This window comes from Quercus suber, unplaced genomic scaffold, assembly GCF_002906115.3.
Source record: "Quercus suber isolate HL8 unplaced genomic scaffold, Cork oak 2.0 scaffold_64, whole genome shotgun sequence".
NCBI classification, from domain to species: domain Eukaryota; kingdom Viridiplantae; phylum Streptophyta; class Magnoliopsida; order Fagales; family Fagaceae; genus Quercus; species Quercus suber.
The window spans coordinates 1,206,575-1,222,657 of NW_027069529.1; the positions used below are offsets into that span (position 1 = coordinate 1,206,575).

A 16,083-nucleotide genomic window follows, 5' to 3' on the forward strand; every position below is an offset into this window, starting at 1 on the left:
AATGCAAATTTTCCTCGCCTTGAAGCACGGGACGAGGCACCCCTAATCTAACCCCCACCATATCATCCATGAGAAAGTGGATAACCAATTTGGGAATTACCAAAAAGAAAAGGGGAGGACATAGCAAATAAAAGGGATTGATAATAAATTGATGAACCAAAATAGAATTGACAACCTTGTCTTATGTATACACTGCTTTCTATGTTTCATTAAGTTTTCATCTGTACTCATGGCAAAGCCTGACCCGTAATAACAAAAAGTAACTTGAGAAACAACTTTAAGGGCATTTACTTGCTCGAGTTCTTCTTGCAAACCAAATAACAGAAAATGTACTCACTTTAAGGAAACCAAGTCTGTTTTCTAGAGTCTAGACTACAATTCATTTTCTATAAACCTTTCCCCTCAAAAACTACTAGAGTGAGCGAGGAGCTTAATAGTAATCAGCCGCTAGTATCAAAGCTAAAATACTAAGAATTAGAACACCTGTCAAAACATCAATATGCATGCAATGCAAGAATTGCAATTGCCTAACAGTCTACCACATATGTATGTAAATATAGTACAACTTAAAAAGTTGAGTTAAAATTCTTTTGCTTTTGCTGCCTTTCCACAATTCTTGATCCCTTATAATAGTCAGCTGTTTCAACTTCCAAGTTCCATGGTCTGACTGATCATTTTCTCTTTGTACTCTTTCAATTCTCTCTTATATCGTTCTTTGTCTTTCAACCCAATGTTCTGGTAAACCTATAATAAGGAAACAACAATATACTGTTAATAATCAATTTGCAAATCTTAAGTACTCACGACTCATCACTCTTGTTAATCTCTAAAGGAAAACTACAAATAATCTTAGGAAGAAGCCCCTATCATTTTAACAACTTGCTGATTTTTCTTGATTGGTAAGATATATATTTTCATTCTACCAGAAGATGAAAATGATTCCACCCAAAGGAAACAACCCATAAAAGGTTTGTATTGTATCGTTGAGATTACCATCCTTTCTTCAGCGCTGAGGTTGCTCCATGACTCGCCAATCATCTTTGTGAACTCCCTTTCTCTGTTTGGGTACAAAGACTTGAGCTTGTAATGCTTCTCGGCAAAGAAAAAGTTATAGCCACTCCTATTGGGTTTTGGATAATTGGGGTCTCCCCTTCGTCTACTTCTTCTCCTCCTCTGACCAGAATGTCGACGTTTGGAGGTGTATGGTACAATGGCACTGTTAGAGTCTGGAATTGAGGTAGAAGAATCTGGCTGCTCCGGATGATAAAGTACTCCTTTAAGAATCTCAGAGCCCAATTTCACAGACACCAAGTAACCACAATCGCATTTCCCTTCAATTGTTCCAATAGCTGAGAAGCATGAAGTGCCTGTACAAGATGGTGGGAAAAGGTGAGACAAAGAAGCTTAATTCCTATACACACTTAATACTGTGATTTCCCATTACGGTTCATGGTATAAAAAAAAAAAAAATCATATTTACTAGTAATTTTTTCATAATTAGTCCATATTATTATTTGCTAATTGATACCTAGAACAGTCGCAATGAAATAGTACCATTGTATTTATTTTGCTCTCATCACAATTAGGAGAAACAAACCCTCTCTTATGTTACGGAAAGCAATGGCATTTAATCATATCAAACACCTAAAAATTGGACTATAGAGTTGAAAGATATGGACTCATCAACGGCAATTAAGGTTGCTAAACTGGCCTTAAACGTTTACAATATGATGAAAAATAAAAACGTTTACAAGACAAGACAACCACCACATATTTTAGTTGGTATATGATAGTAGCAGTGGGACCCCCATTAAAAGGGAGACTAATAAGAAATCACTTAAATTTACATGAACATCAAACATATCATAATCTAAATGGCAACCATATATTTTTCTTGGTAATTGAATAGCAACCATATAATGGCAATCCATTTGGTGACTCAAAAGATTCATTGACTTGTACATCAATTAAGCATAAGCATAACATTTTGTGGCAGAGAAATCAAAACAAACAGCTATATATACGTGTGGTGTGGTTGAAGCTCACTTTATCCTCTACTTTCGTAAAGTGAAATAAAGAGAAAGGAATAAAAATACAAGAAAATAGGCAAGGAATAATTTTTTTTTATATTTTAAATATTACCTTCATTAAGTGGTTCTGGTCCTTCTGGATGATCATTAGTTTTTTGGGGGGAATATTCTACTAGAGCCAATTCAGGTCTCCACGAAGGGTTGCTAGCAGGAAAAGAAACTGCAAACATATATATAAAATTGGACCCATATTTTACCCCAAAAAAAAAAAAGCAACACCATAAAGAGCCAGAAGGAAAAAAAGAAGAGGCAATAATCAGTGTCCAAAGACAAAGATCAAGGAACAATGCAACCATTAAACAAAGAAAACGAAAGAAACAGGAGAGACAAAAACAATAATTTACCTGTTGGAGTAAACACTGGACCTTGTAGCTTAAAGAAGTAAACTTGTTCATAATGGTAAAGAAGACTAAAGTAGTGTTTCCTCAATACAAAAGAAGCGCTTGTTGTTGTTGCAGAGAACCTGAAAATATTACCTACTTCTCTCCATTTCTTCTCCGCAACAACCTAAGGAGAAATTCATAACGTATCCATGGTATAAGAATATAAATAAAGGATTTTACATACGAAAAAAGATTAGGTAACAAAGCCAAACCTTCTCATAGCCACCCCTCTTTGTAACCTCTACATAAAGAATATGCAAATCTAGCTCCTTCCCACCAATCACAGGAATCCTTAAAATACAACAGTGAAACAAAAAAAAAAAGATTAAAACAAGAATACAAACACAAGAATCAAACATGAAATACAAGTACAGCACAAACTTTAAACTAAAATAAAAATGGAAGAAAATGTTTTTTTATTCCACATAAATCCCACGATTAAACATCACATACTGTTCTATCTATAATATTATAATCAATGTGCAAATCCCCTTTAAAATAATTGTGTTTAAAGAAAAAAAAAAATGAAGTCTAAAAAAAACTTACATAAATTTGGTTGTCATCATAAAATGGAAGCGCCTGAGAGTGTCCCAGAAGACAGTAGGGTCTTTGACAACATCTTCATGGGAAGCAAGTGGAGCAGGATAATTCTTACCCTCCACCACATTCGAGCTCTTTGTTCTCGCCACCGGGGACATTTTTCACGGTGGCCGGAGAAAAGCAAGGTTGAAAAGTCTGAGAGAGTGAGAGACAGTGAGATATATTAATGAATTGTTAATAAAGAAACATGATTTCCAAGATAAGATAGTAATTAAGGTACAGTGGAAGTCACATACATATGTTAAGGCCAAGAAAAAAAAAAAAGTATGACCGAAGCAAAAAAAAAAAAAATAAAGAAGAGGGTTGGACGCGTGGGAGGTAACGGTTACACAAGCTTGGCTTTTTCTGCAATTTTTGAAAAGAATGACCAATTACTGTACGAAGTCCTAGTGTTTATTTAATTTTTTCACAGGGCTATAGTTCATAATTACACGCTTTAGCTAACACTCTTTCTCGTGCCAATCGAAGCTGACTGACATTTCTGCAACTGTATGAACTGTTATACACATAACATTACTCTCTCTTTCACTTTCTCTGTCTCTCCAAACGTTGACATGCACTTGGGTTTCTTCTTCTGTTGATGTCTGAAACGTATCTTTAGAGTACATTTGGTATTAGATATCTGAAGAGACTTTAAGGGGTGGATTGTTATAGAGTACACTCGAGTGTATTGCTGAGTATATAAGGTACGGAAGGTTATCTCATATAGTCATATCTGTATCGTAAGCTTCTGCTTGGGTGAAAGGCTCTGTTTGGGCGCTACTTAGTGAGTTCTTTGGTTTCTCTTTTATCTGGTTTGTTTGGGTGTATCATGTTTTTATCCAACAAAACATGTTTTAGCCTCCCGTATATAAGCGTCACTGGGTGGCTTCAGATCTCTGCCACAGACGCTTTTGTTTATATTTTCTGCATGTATACTTTTTGCTGACTTGGGAAATTCACATGTATGATGTATGTACTTTGTAAATCTGAAAAGGATTGAAAATTTTATACCACAAAATTAATAAATTTAAAAAAAAAAATTTAAGTAGAAAGAAGAAGATACAATAAAACTAGCCACACATTTAATTAATTAATGTGTTAAATTGTGATTCCCGCAAGATAAAAATGGTACCAATTGTATAATCATGTGAAGGAGAAATTACTTTTATCATAAGTTGACAAGTCAACACATGTAAAATTGAATGTTATAGCCAATCAGGTTGTTTTAAATTGGGTGTGGTATTATAGCTAGAATTGTGATACAATTAAAAGCGAATCTAAAACCAATTGTTCTTCTTGTTGACCATATTTGGTCTTTGTTATATCAACTCAATGCATTATAATTGTATTTGACTTATTTCTTTTTGTCACCTATAACAAAATTTATTAATAATTATAATAGGATTTCTTTCTCAAAAAAAAAAAAAATTATAATAGGATTTAAATTAATGATGTCTATTCCATGGGTCGGCTCCTCAACGGAAGAGAAAAAATTTCATAAAGGATGATAATGGTGTTTGGCATAAGGATGAGGAGTTCTTTTCGGGTTAGTTAAATGACTATTACTCTCAGCCATTTGCATCCTCAAATCCTCATGATTTTGATCGTATTTTGGATGGGGTTGATGAAGTAGTAACTGATGAAATGAGGGCAGATCTGGTCCAGCCTTACACAACTGAGGAAGTGGATGCAGCTATCAAGGAAATGGCGCCATTAAAGGCCCCTGGCCCAGATGGGATGCCGCCTTTATTTTATCAGACCTACTAGACTGATGTTGGAACGGATGTTCATCAAGCTACCTAGTCAAGTTTAAACTCAGGTGCCATCTTGAAATCTAAAATCACACTTTCATCACTTTGATCCCTAAAGTGAATAACCCGGAAAAAGTTTTTAATTTTCGCCGTATTAGTCTTTGCAATGTGATTTATAAGATTGTGAGTAAGGTGATTACAAACCATCTTAAGCCTTCGCTTAATTCTATTATTTCAGAAACTCAGAGTGCTTTTACTGCTGATAGATTGATTACAAATAACATCTTAATAGCTTTTGAATCTTTGCATCACATGAAGACTAATTGTATAGGGAAGAAGGGCTTTATGGCACTAAAATTGGATATGAGTAAGGCCTATGATAGGCTGGAGTGGATTTTCCTTGAAAAAATCCTTTTGAAGTTGGGTTTTCAAGCTTCTTCTGTGGCTCTGATTATGGAGTATATTACCACCATTTCTTATTCCATTCTGGTAAATGGAGAGCCGAAGGGTATGATTTCCCCCTCTAGGGGTTTGAGGCAAGGCGATCCCCTCTTACCTTATTTATTTCTCTTTTGTGGAGAAAGGTTAAATGTTATTTTCAGAAAAGTAGCAATGAAGGGTGACATAGAGGAATTTTCCCTATGCAGGAATGGGCCAAAAGTTACTCACCTATTTTTTGTAGATGATTGTCTTTTATTTTGCAGATCCACCTTGGAGGAATGTCAGAAAATTCAAGAGCTATTAGCCTATTATGAGGTGGCGTCAAGCCAGGTGATAAATAAGGAGAAAACCACTCTATTCTTTAGCAAGAACACTGATGAACAAACACAGGAAGCTATAAAAGTTTCTCTTAATGTACCAGCAATACAAAATTATGAGAAATATTTGGGCCTTCCTTCGTTTATTGGTAGAGAGAAGAAAGCTTGCTTCACTAATGTGAAAGAGTGGATCTGCGCAAAGAATGCAAGGGTGGAAAGAGAAGCTTCTGTCACAAGCTGGTGAGGAAGTTATGATAAAGGTAGTCATCTAGTCTATTCCTACATACTCAATGAGTATATTTAAATTGCCGATCAGTTTGTGTAAGGAAATAGAAACAATGATTCGACAGTTTTGGTGAGGACAAGGTAACTCAAAAAAGATTCATTGGGTTAAATGAAGTTCTTTGTGCTCATCAAAATCTGTTGGAGGGATGGGATTTCGAGATATTCAAAAGTTCAATAATGCCTTACTAGTCAAATAGGTGTGGAGATTAATTCACCAGAAAGATACACCTCTATAAGGTTTTTAGTGCGAAGTTTATTCCCAATGGGAGTATTCTTGATGCCCCTATTCATCCAAAGTGCTCCTTTGCATGGAGGAGTATATTGCAAGCACGGGAGGTTATAGAGAACGATGCTATCTGGCAGGTCAGGAGTGGACAGATGATTGATGTGTGGAAACATAGATGGCTCCCTAATCCTAGTTACAACAAGATTGTATCTCCAAGAGCAAATTGCATTGTTAATTGAGTTAGTGAATTGTTCTACTCCAATACAAGAATCTGGGATCCCGGCAAATTGGAGAGCAATTTTTACCCTTGGGAAGCTGATATGGTGAGCAGGATTCAGGTGAGTAAGGCATGTGATGAGGATTTTCTAGTATGGCATCTGACTGTGGATGGAAGCTATAGTGTTAGGAGTGCATATCGCTTGTTAGCTTCAGCAGAGGCAAGCACTGCACCGAGCTCTTCCACACCAATAGAGCAACGGTGCTTATGAAAGAGTATTTGGAAGATTCAGACTCCCAATAAAAGTAGATATTTCATTTGGCGTGCAGTGAAAGATTCACTTCCAACAAAACAAAATCTAAGAAACTCTACTACATAGCCTCTAGTTGTGTGATCCTGCACAATTTGTTTGGAAGTCAGACCCGAGTTTTGCTTCTCTATATCAGAAACAATATAGGGAGTTCAAGGATTTGGTGGAGGAGTTAATGCATAAGGGCTCAGCTTATCGAGTCGCACTTTTCTCCACCATAGCTTGGTGCTTGTGGTAGCGCCGGAATAGGCCCAAAGAGAACCAACCGACTTGGCAACTTCATGAACTGGGGAATCGTGCTAAGGAGCTAGTCTCGAAGTATCTCGATGTGAAGAAACAGTCTACTCGGGTTGTAGCGTTGCCTGCTGGGGTTCGTTGGACTCTTCCAATGGAGCAGAATTATAAGGGTAACTTGGATGCTGCATTTTTTAATGCTTCGGGTTGTGCAGATATTAGAGTTGTCTTTCGCATTTGGCGGGGACGTTTTTACAACAAGGGCCAAAAATGCAAGAACAGCCCAAATATCCCCTTGGGTTCTTTAAAGGTGTTTATTGTGGAGAATCAAGCCCAAAATTCCAAATATATAATGAACAAAAGGCTAATGGTGCTTTAACAAAAGAGAATCAAAATGCTAATAACAAAAGTGTAGAAAAAGCATAAAAACATAACAAGTCTGGAACTTCGACCCACAGTCTCCGAGAAGAGGAAATTGAGAGAGGTTGTGAGGAAGAGAGGGAAGGTTCCCCTGCACCCATACTTCCATCCCTAAGTTTAAGAATTGTGAGAATGTTTCCTAGCTCAGTGGGTTTTTGCTCTCCCATTTCAGCTCTATGGGAAAAACATGGTTTAACTGGTCTGAAACTTTAACCCACAATCAACGGGAAGAGGAAATTGAGAAAGGTTGTGAAGAAGAGAGGGAAGGTTCCCCTGTACCTATATTTCCACCCCCAAATTTCAGAATTGTGAGATTGTTGACTGGCTAAATAAACTTTTGCTCTGAAGTTTCAGGTATGTGGGTAGAACGTGGTTGGTTGATTTTGAATTTGATCGGGGCCTTTTGTATTGAACTTGGAGTGCTCTAAGTGACTGTTTTAGGTCAACAGAGAAGGCTTTGAACCCTAAGGTATGAATCAAAGGAATTATGGTCAGATTTTATTTAATTGGGTAAAAGGGATGCCTTTCTTTTTGCATAATTTGGAAAATAAAGTAGCCTAAATTCATGGGCTGATGTTTCCTAGACATGGCAGGTCCTTAGAGATAGCATTTGGTTGTTGTAGTAAACCAGGCCAGCCACTTAGGGTCAGCTACGTGTTTTAGGCAAAAAAATGGTATAGCAGAAAAGTTGGGCCACAATCACCCAAAGCATAAAAGTTGTTTTGGGGTGAAAATTTCGGGTACAAGACCTCCTCCATGAGCCTAAGATGCTACCAGTGTCCCTTGCCCACTTGGTAGCACGTATGTGTTGAGCTTATGCAAAAGGTTCGAAAGGAACCGACCCATACCCTCCAAACCACACTTCCTCAATTTCCCCCAATAAGTCGCATTGGCTTGGGTCATGCTTAAAAGAATAAAATATAATATAATACATGAATTGAGCTCACATGGAAGTCAAGCTTGGTCGAATCGGGCTTGTAGAAAATGTGTCACAAAAATGAGTATCAACATTAGCCCCCTAAGCGCATGTGGCAATTACGGCATGCATGTGAGTAGTTGATATTTCCCATTGCTTATAAATGTTGTGGGTTTGGGAATTAGCATACCCAAAAGATTCATTTTTGTTGAGAATGTGCGGTTGAAGGAGCTTGTCTGTAGAAATACCGTAGTCGTAGGGTCCACTTGTAGAAAAATCATTGGTCAAAGAAGCCCATTTGTTGAAATGTCGTAGTCACGAGTCGAAGAAAGTTGAGTTGTAACCAAGTGATAGGTCCAACCCAAAACGGTCCTTGCTTTTCATGTCCCACATGTAACTTAATTTCTCTTCATAGGATGGCTTAAGTGGCTTTCATGCTACCATGAGAAATTTCTCTTTACCTCCCCCTTGCGCACGTATCTAGTCCAATATCTGAGACAATTCATTTTAGCCCATTACTCACCACAATTAAAAAGAATAAAATAGTCTATCTTCTTTTCAATGTGGGATTCACTAACTCATCACCTTCCATATTCACTCCCACATCTTTACATTTATGTTATAACATTTATTCATTTTAATTATTTAATATTAAAATGCTCCAACAATCCCAATAGTCACAAGGCATGGAAATTAGTTTTCAATGCGGCTATGCTTGACTTTGAGTTGGCCATCTAGTTGGAAGTAAATTGTCCTCATTGCTTTTTGTAAATTTGAATGAGCGAATTGGGTCCATATGAGAGATGATGATGAAATGACAAATTAGGGATGATTCAATTTTTTAGTAGCTTTATTGTTGGCCAATTTGGTGAGATCATGTTTGCCAAGATTAATTCTGATGTAGCCGTAGCCATGAGTGATATTACTAACTGTCTTGGGACAGCTTATTTGAGATAGAATGGAGCAAAGATATCATTTGGCGATGCAGTATAGGGGTGTGATGCAGCTATTACATTGGTTGGTAGCACCCTATATCACATTCTTGCAATGAACGCAAGTAAGAGTGAGAGTTACTGAGTGGTAGTCGCTTCTTGATTCAGCAAGCTTGAAATGAAAGTGTAGGAATGAAACTTGGATGTCTAGTGCAGAGGTGCATAGCAGTTAAGTAAGCCTTTAGCCCCCGGTAATGCCAATGAATGAATTATTGAGTTGTTTGCATAACCACTTAATCATTGTGAAATACTAGGTGTTAGTATCATATAGAGTAAGCCATGTGTTCCATGGCTTTATGACTAGAAATTGTTGGCGAAGCTGAGATTGACGATTCCATAGAGTGTTTATTCTTTAATTACAGTGCTGCCCATCCATGATAGCCCTTGCATCTTGGGCCTTGATAGGGTAAATTAAACCATGATGGCATGAGATGATGTCTTGTAAAATAGCCATTGTGTATGCTAAAATGATGAACGACGCAACTTGTATGCAAGTAGGAGATTCCTCTTTGCTGCGTGGTTATAAAAGATGTTCAATGAAACATCATTGTATCAAGATGCTTTCACTTGTGGTGATGTCGCAGTTCCATTTGTTTGAGAATGCAGCTGCAATTTTTTTTTAGAAAGTTGAAATCTGTTGTGGCAAGCCAAAGCTCGTTGCCACTCTTTCTTGCCATGCCAATAGGAGTTGTTGAGTGTAATGCTTCTTCATTCTACATAGAATAAATGTACTTTGGCAGACTACACCATTGTTGAATGGGAACTTGCAATTTATTTGGTAAGTCACATATCTTCTTCATTTCCTTTTCTTGGTTTCATATAATAGTATATTGAGCGCATCATACCATGGTCTCTTGTAGGATGACTTTGGCTTAGGCAATTGTGATACCATCATTGGGACTTTCATCCATGAGGCCAATCTCGTTACCAATGCATCATTTTCTGAGGTTGAAGCTGTTGCGGATAGCAACTTAAAGCTGCAATAGATGGAACCACGACTGCCATTAGTAACTTTGAACCATTTTGGTTCGTCTCTTCCTTGCGGTTTTGAAGTAAAGAAGAGAGTGACTACAAGCCGCTTATGTATAGAGCAACTCCTATCTAGTTATATTGGTGCCACTTTGAGTTTGTATTGTCATGGTTAGTAGACACAATTTGTATTTTGTACAAAGCAAACATATATGACATTTGGATGTAAATTTTGTATTTTTGAATGAAAAAATTATTTGTACCTCAAGGATGTGAATAGTTTGTATTTTGTACCTTAAGAATGAGCTTGTACCTTTCTTCGATAGGCTGTGAGCATTTTTTTTTACTACAAAAACAGCCCTTGTATGACTATGAGCATTTAAGTATGCTATGGAAATCTTGCTTGGAAAGGTCATGTGCACCTTGTGATTGAATAGCAAAATTTTGATAGATTATGCGCACTTAGTCTCTTGAAGATTATTTGTGCTTGATTGGATAGCTTGTGAATATGGCTTTGCCTTTGCGAGGACAAGTTAGTAGGCATGTTGCTTGGTTGTCAAGCCTTTGCAAATAGGTTTTGGCTAAGTGCACATCTCGCTGTTTGTGCACCATTTTTCAATGCTCTATTGACAAGCAGATTTGGTTTCACATACAGCAGCTCATATATATTAAAGCTTAGCTCACCGCTTGGTAATCACTTATTCTCAACATGTATTAGGTTGCTATTCTATTTGTTTCAAGAAGCCCCCACATATGGGCTGCGTTTTCACGCATTGCGGCTCATGATGCATTTTTTCGTCACCGTTTCATAGGGTGATCGCGTTCTCACATACAATGCATAGGCTTGCTAATTTCTTGAGGAAGGATTTTATCCTCACATATAGCAAATTACCATGTGACAATGAGATAGTGATTTGTCGCGTCGATTTTCCCATAATGTTTTAGGGATGATTATGTCCACCATGTTATGGACCACTATGCTTAAATTATAAGATGTTGTGTTGGCTTCAATACTGCTTTGTAGGGCCTACCTTTATGAAAACGTTAGCTTTCCCTACCTTGTTGAAAGCGTTGCACCATTGCAAGTAGGGGTCTTACCATGTATGAATAATATGACATCACATCGGCTTCCTAATCATTCGATAGGGCTTACTTTTAAGAGAGTAAATGTTTGGCTTTCCTTACCTTATTGAGAGTATTTTCACCCTCGCATGTAGAGGTTTTTCCATAAGAGTAATTTATAAGCTTTCTCACCGCTTTGCAAGTTTTACCATTGAGAGAAAGTATTAGTTTTCCCTACCTTATTGAAAGCATTTCACCTTCGCATGTAGGGGTCTCATCATGCTTGGATAATATGATAGTTCATTGGCTTCCTAATGTTTCATAAGGCTTGCCTTCGAAAATCGGTATAAGCAAGATATATTGTTGTCGCTTATGATCTTGTGTGAGATGTCAAAGCGACGAATGTTACGCTCCTCGATAGAATGGGATATGGCCATTCTCATTGCTTTCTTGAGTGCGATTGCTTCCGCCCACTTAATGAATTACTTAGCGGCTATAAAAGCTCAAATGTACCCATTCAAGGGTGCATGGATAGGTCCGATAAGATCAGGCCCCCGAGTATAAAAGGCTGTGAAGCGCTTCTGTCTTGAAGGATTATATGGTGTATGCATATAAGTTTAGAGTGCACTTGGAAGCGTGGCAACTTTAGCGAATTTGGTTATGCCAAATCAATGGTATCCCATCGCCAAGAGTTGTTGGTGGGATTTATTCCTCCCTTAATACTCACCATATTCCTCTAAAATGAATTCCAAAAATGAGGTTCCTCATTTGCTATATAGAAGGCGGAATATAATTCCTCTTTGTCAAAGATTCGTTGTGCCACAGACTGCGTCTCCATACTCAGCTAACTTGGCTTCTAATTTTAGGACAATGATAGGCTAAGCGTCGGAGATGTTGGTATAGGGTTGTTTCATTCCTAGCACAACAGTTTTTCTCCCAGGCTTCAATTAGCCTTTTTGTCGAAGATACATGGTACCACAAACAACAGCTCCATACTTTGCTTGCTTGGCTTCTAACTTGCAGACAATAATGGGCTAAGCCTTAGAGATATCGATATAGGGTTGTCACATCCCTAGCATAACAATTTTTCTAGTTGGCCTCTATGCCACTTATGCCGAGCTTTCACATCAATAATAAGATTCCACTCGAAAATCTTTGGAATAGATTTCCAGCAACTCGCTTGTGATTTTTGAGTTGTTTAACATCAATGTTTAGAGTGAGCTCTAGTAAAGCATTCTTCAAAGGTGCGTGTGAACTCTCCGTATTAGTTGGCTTGGCTACATATTTCAATTGCAAGAATTGAGTGACAAGAACAATTTTCTTGATGATGGCAACGTTTGAATTTCCCTTTTCACATATAATCTCAAATTCAAGAAGGATTAAAGCGTTGACATGGCTTAGAATGCATGACCTATATGAACATGCTATGGCTAGGCATGTATAGATCGGCCATGATTTTGGACGTGTGAGCTTTTCATGGCTTAGAATGCATGCGCTTGTCACGACTCGAGATATATGAACATGCTATGGCTAGGCGTGCGTGGATTGACCATGATTTTGGATGTGTGAGCTTTTCATAGCTTAGAATGCATGAGCGTGTCATAGCTTTGGTGAGAGGGAAACACGATAGGATCATGATGCTCCAGATAGAACTAGTTTCAGTACCAATGAATAACCTCTATTGGCTGGGTATTAGAGTACTAATGAATAACCTCCATTGGCTTGGTATCAAAGTCAAAACATAGTTAGATTATCTAAAATCATATATATTAAATCATAGTTCAAGCAAAAATATATCTCATTCAAATATATATATATATATATATATTCAGTACTCAATATATTTGTGAATCCGACTTTCCTTCTTTGTCGGATGCTCCAAGAAGGTTTCTGTTTTGTCCCCTACTGTAATTATCATTTATATTAGTAAATGATAGTCATGGCTAAAGATTAATACAAATGACTTGTAGAAAATGTTTTGGCAACAAGTCTAGAGTACTGAAATGGTTCAAACGATATATAAAATAATTAATCAGCAAAGATAATGCGTAGGAGTCTTAGCTTAAGCGTGCTTTGATGGGTGTTCGTATGACTTCAAGACTTGAAGATTGAAATGTCGCTACCTCATGGCTCAGTATATGAAATATCTTGCGATTTGCGGTGGGTCATTTAACTATAGCCTTTAGCTATTTGGTGAAGACCTCATTTTGTGGTGACACCAAAAATATTCACCTACAAAGGGTCGCACATAGTGGCAATTATTGTTGTACCAAAATGAGTCAATCACCCACCGTAGCCCCCATATGCTCGGCGCAAACTCAACAACAATACAACTCAACCATAGAGGAGACGTGTGTTGAGAAGATGTTGAGGATGAGCTTTTAGCCATTTTCGTTGGAGTTCTTGGTTTGAAATTGATGTTTAAAGGTTTGCTTTGTTGATTATTGGTTGGAGTCATTATTCCTCTCGCAATTGGACTTGCAACTCACCATTTTGCATTTTCAAGCTACAACAAAAATTTTCACAAATATCATGTAAATCAAGAGATATAGGATGGTTCACCGATAAGTATAATAGCTAAAAAAGAATATAAATGAGTAGAAGAAAAGTTTTCCCATGAATAAGAGAGTTAGTTCCTCTTCCATCCTCAAAGTCCGTTTCTTCTTGGATGGTTTCTGCAAGGTTGGAGTGGATCTGTCGCATGTCTTAGAGTGTGCTCAGCATGTTGACAAGCTGAAAATGGAACACTTTTTACTCTACATCACGATGCTCCTTTCGTGATAACAAAGCATCATACGATGCCTTTTCAAATGACAAGTTGGTGTTGATAGCATCATCTTTTTTTGATTTCGCATCTTCAGAGACATAATTCCTCATGTTTCAGCTACTTGACTCCCTAGCAGAGTCACCAAAATGGCAAGGACGTTTTTGCGACAAGGGCCAAAAATGTGAGAATGGCCCAAATCTCCCAATAGAGGTCTTTATTGTGGAGAATCAAGCCCAAAATTCCAAATGTATAATGAACAAAAGGCTAATGGTGTTTTGACAAGTGAGAATCAAAATGCTAATAACAAAAATGTAGAAAAAGTATAAAAACATAACAGATCTGAAATTTTGACCCACGATCACCGAGAAGAGGAAATTGAGAAAGGTTGTGAGAAAGAGAAGAAAGGTTCCCCTATACCCATATTTCTAACCCTAAGGTTCAGAATTGTGAGAATGTTTCCTAGCTCAGTGGGTTTTTGCTCTCAAGTTTCAGCTCTATAGGGAAAACGTAGTTCAACATGTCTAAAACTTCAACTCACAGTCAACGAGAAGAGGAAATTGAGAGAGGTTGTGAGAAAGGGAAGGAAGGTTCCCCTATACCCATATTTCCAACCCTAAGGTTCAGAATTGTGAGAATGTTTCCTAGCTCAGTGGGTTTTTGCTCTCAAGTTTCAGCTCTATAGGGAAAACCTGGTTCAACATGTCTAAAACTTCAACTCACAGTCAGCGAGAAGAGGAAATTGAGAGAGGTTGTGAGGAAGAGAGGGAAGGTTCCCTTGTACCCATATTTCCACATCCAAGTTTCGGAATTGTGAGATTGTTGACTAGCTGAATAGGCTTTTACTCTAAAGTTTCTGGTATGTGGGTAGAACGTAGTTGGTTGATTTTGAATCTGATTAAGGCCTTTTGTATTGAACTTGGGGTGCTTTAAGTGACTGTTTTTGGTTAATAGAAGAGGCTTTGAACCCTAAGGTATGAATCAAAGAAGTTATGGTCAGATTTGATTTAATTAGGTAAGGGATGCCTTTCTTTTTGCATAATTTGGGAAATAAAGTAGCCTAAATTCATGAGCTGATATTTCCTAGACATGGCAAGTCCTTGGAGATTGCATTTGGTTATTGCAGTAAATCAGGCCAGCCACTTAGGGTCAGCTATGTGTTTTAGGCAAAAAATGGTATAGCAAAAAAGTTGGGCCACAATCACCCAGAGCATAAAAGCTGTTTTAGGGTGAAAATTTCGAGTACAAGACCTCCTCCATGAGCATAAGGTGCTACCGGTGTCCCTTACCCACTTGGTAACACGTATGTGTTGGGCTCATGCAAAAGGTCCAGAAGGAATCGACCCATACCCTCCAAACCACACTTCCTCAATTTCTCCCAATAATTCGCATGGGCTTGGGTCATACTTAAAATAATAAAATATAATATAATACATGAATTGAGCCCACAAGGAAGTCGAACTTGGTTGAATCGGGCTTGTAGAAAATGTGTCGTAAACATGAGAATCAACATTAGCCCCCTAATCACACTGGAAATATTATCGCTGCTTTGAGTCAAAAGATCCCATTGATTCAATCTGTGGAGTTGGCAGAGGCTTTGGTGGCAAGACGTGCAGTAGTGTTTGTCAAGGAGCTGAGCTTGTTCAATGTGGAAATAGAGGGAGACTGCTCGCAGGTGATCAAAGCCTTAACTAATCTGAGAAGATGTAGCACTTTGTTTGGTCATGTGATAAATTAGAGTCGAAGTTTAGGCACTACTCTTCAGTATTGCAAGTTCCAGCATGTTTGAAGGGAAGGAAATAGATTAGCTCACGCCTTAGCTAGAAGAGCAGTAAATCTGCAAACACAGATGTATGGGTAGAATCTCTACCTAGTGATTTGGATATTGTTTCCAATCGAATTTAGTTCAAAAAAATTTACTTACTTTTTCTCCAAAAAAAAAAAAAAATCAATATATCAATTTATTTTTAATGTATTTCAGATTTGAGTTCATATCTTGACAATAAAAAACCTTACTAATTGAGATATCGAAACCTACTAAAATAAAACATAAACTTACTTCATCAAAATACTCATGCTACTTTGAAAATTCAACGTCAAGAAAACCCAGTTGAAAAAAAAAAT

General features: G+C 37.6%; 1 protein-coding gene across 1 annotated transcript; it reads right to left on the bottom strand.

Annotated features, from left to right (window-relative positions):
- Positions 1-226: 226 nt before the first annotated feature.
- On the bottom strand, positions 227-3,685 carry LOC112017112 (high mobility group B protein 9). Its single transcript, XM_024049578.2, has 7 exons — positions 3,505-3,685; positions 3,020-3,208; positions 2,686-2,764; positions 2,435-2,597; positions 2,143-2,250; positions 994-1,367; positions 227-744 (listed from the first exon to the last, which is right to left on the bottom strand). The coding sequence occupies exons 2-7, from the start codon at positions 3,169-3,171 to the stop codon at positions 643-645; spliced, it is 978 nt and encodes a 325-aa protein (XP_023905346.1). The 5' UTR covers positions 3,172-3,208; positions 3,505-3,685; the 3' UTR covers positions 227-642.
- Positions 3,686-16,083: the final 12,398 nt, after the last annotated feature.

What these genes read in the sequence shown, in the direction of transcription:
- LOC112017112 (XM_024049578.2), bottom strand. Translation starts at nt 3,171, where the DNA reads ATGTCCCCGGTGGCGAGAACAAAGAGCTCGAATGTGGTGGAGGGTAAG. An exon ending in AGAGGGGTGGCTATGAGAAG is followed by an intron (nt 2,598 to 2,685) that starts GTTTGGCTTTGT and finishes ATTTCTCCTTAG; the next exon opens with GTTGTTGCGGAGAAGAAATG. An exon ending in TCCAGTGTTTACTCCAACAG is followed by an intron (nt 2,251 to 2,434) that starts GTAAATTATTGT and finishes ATATGTTTGCAG; the next exon opens with TTTCTTTTCCTGCTAGCAAC.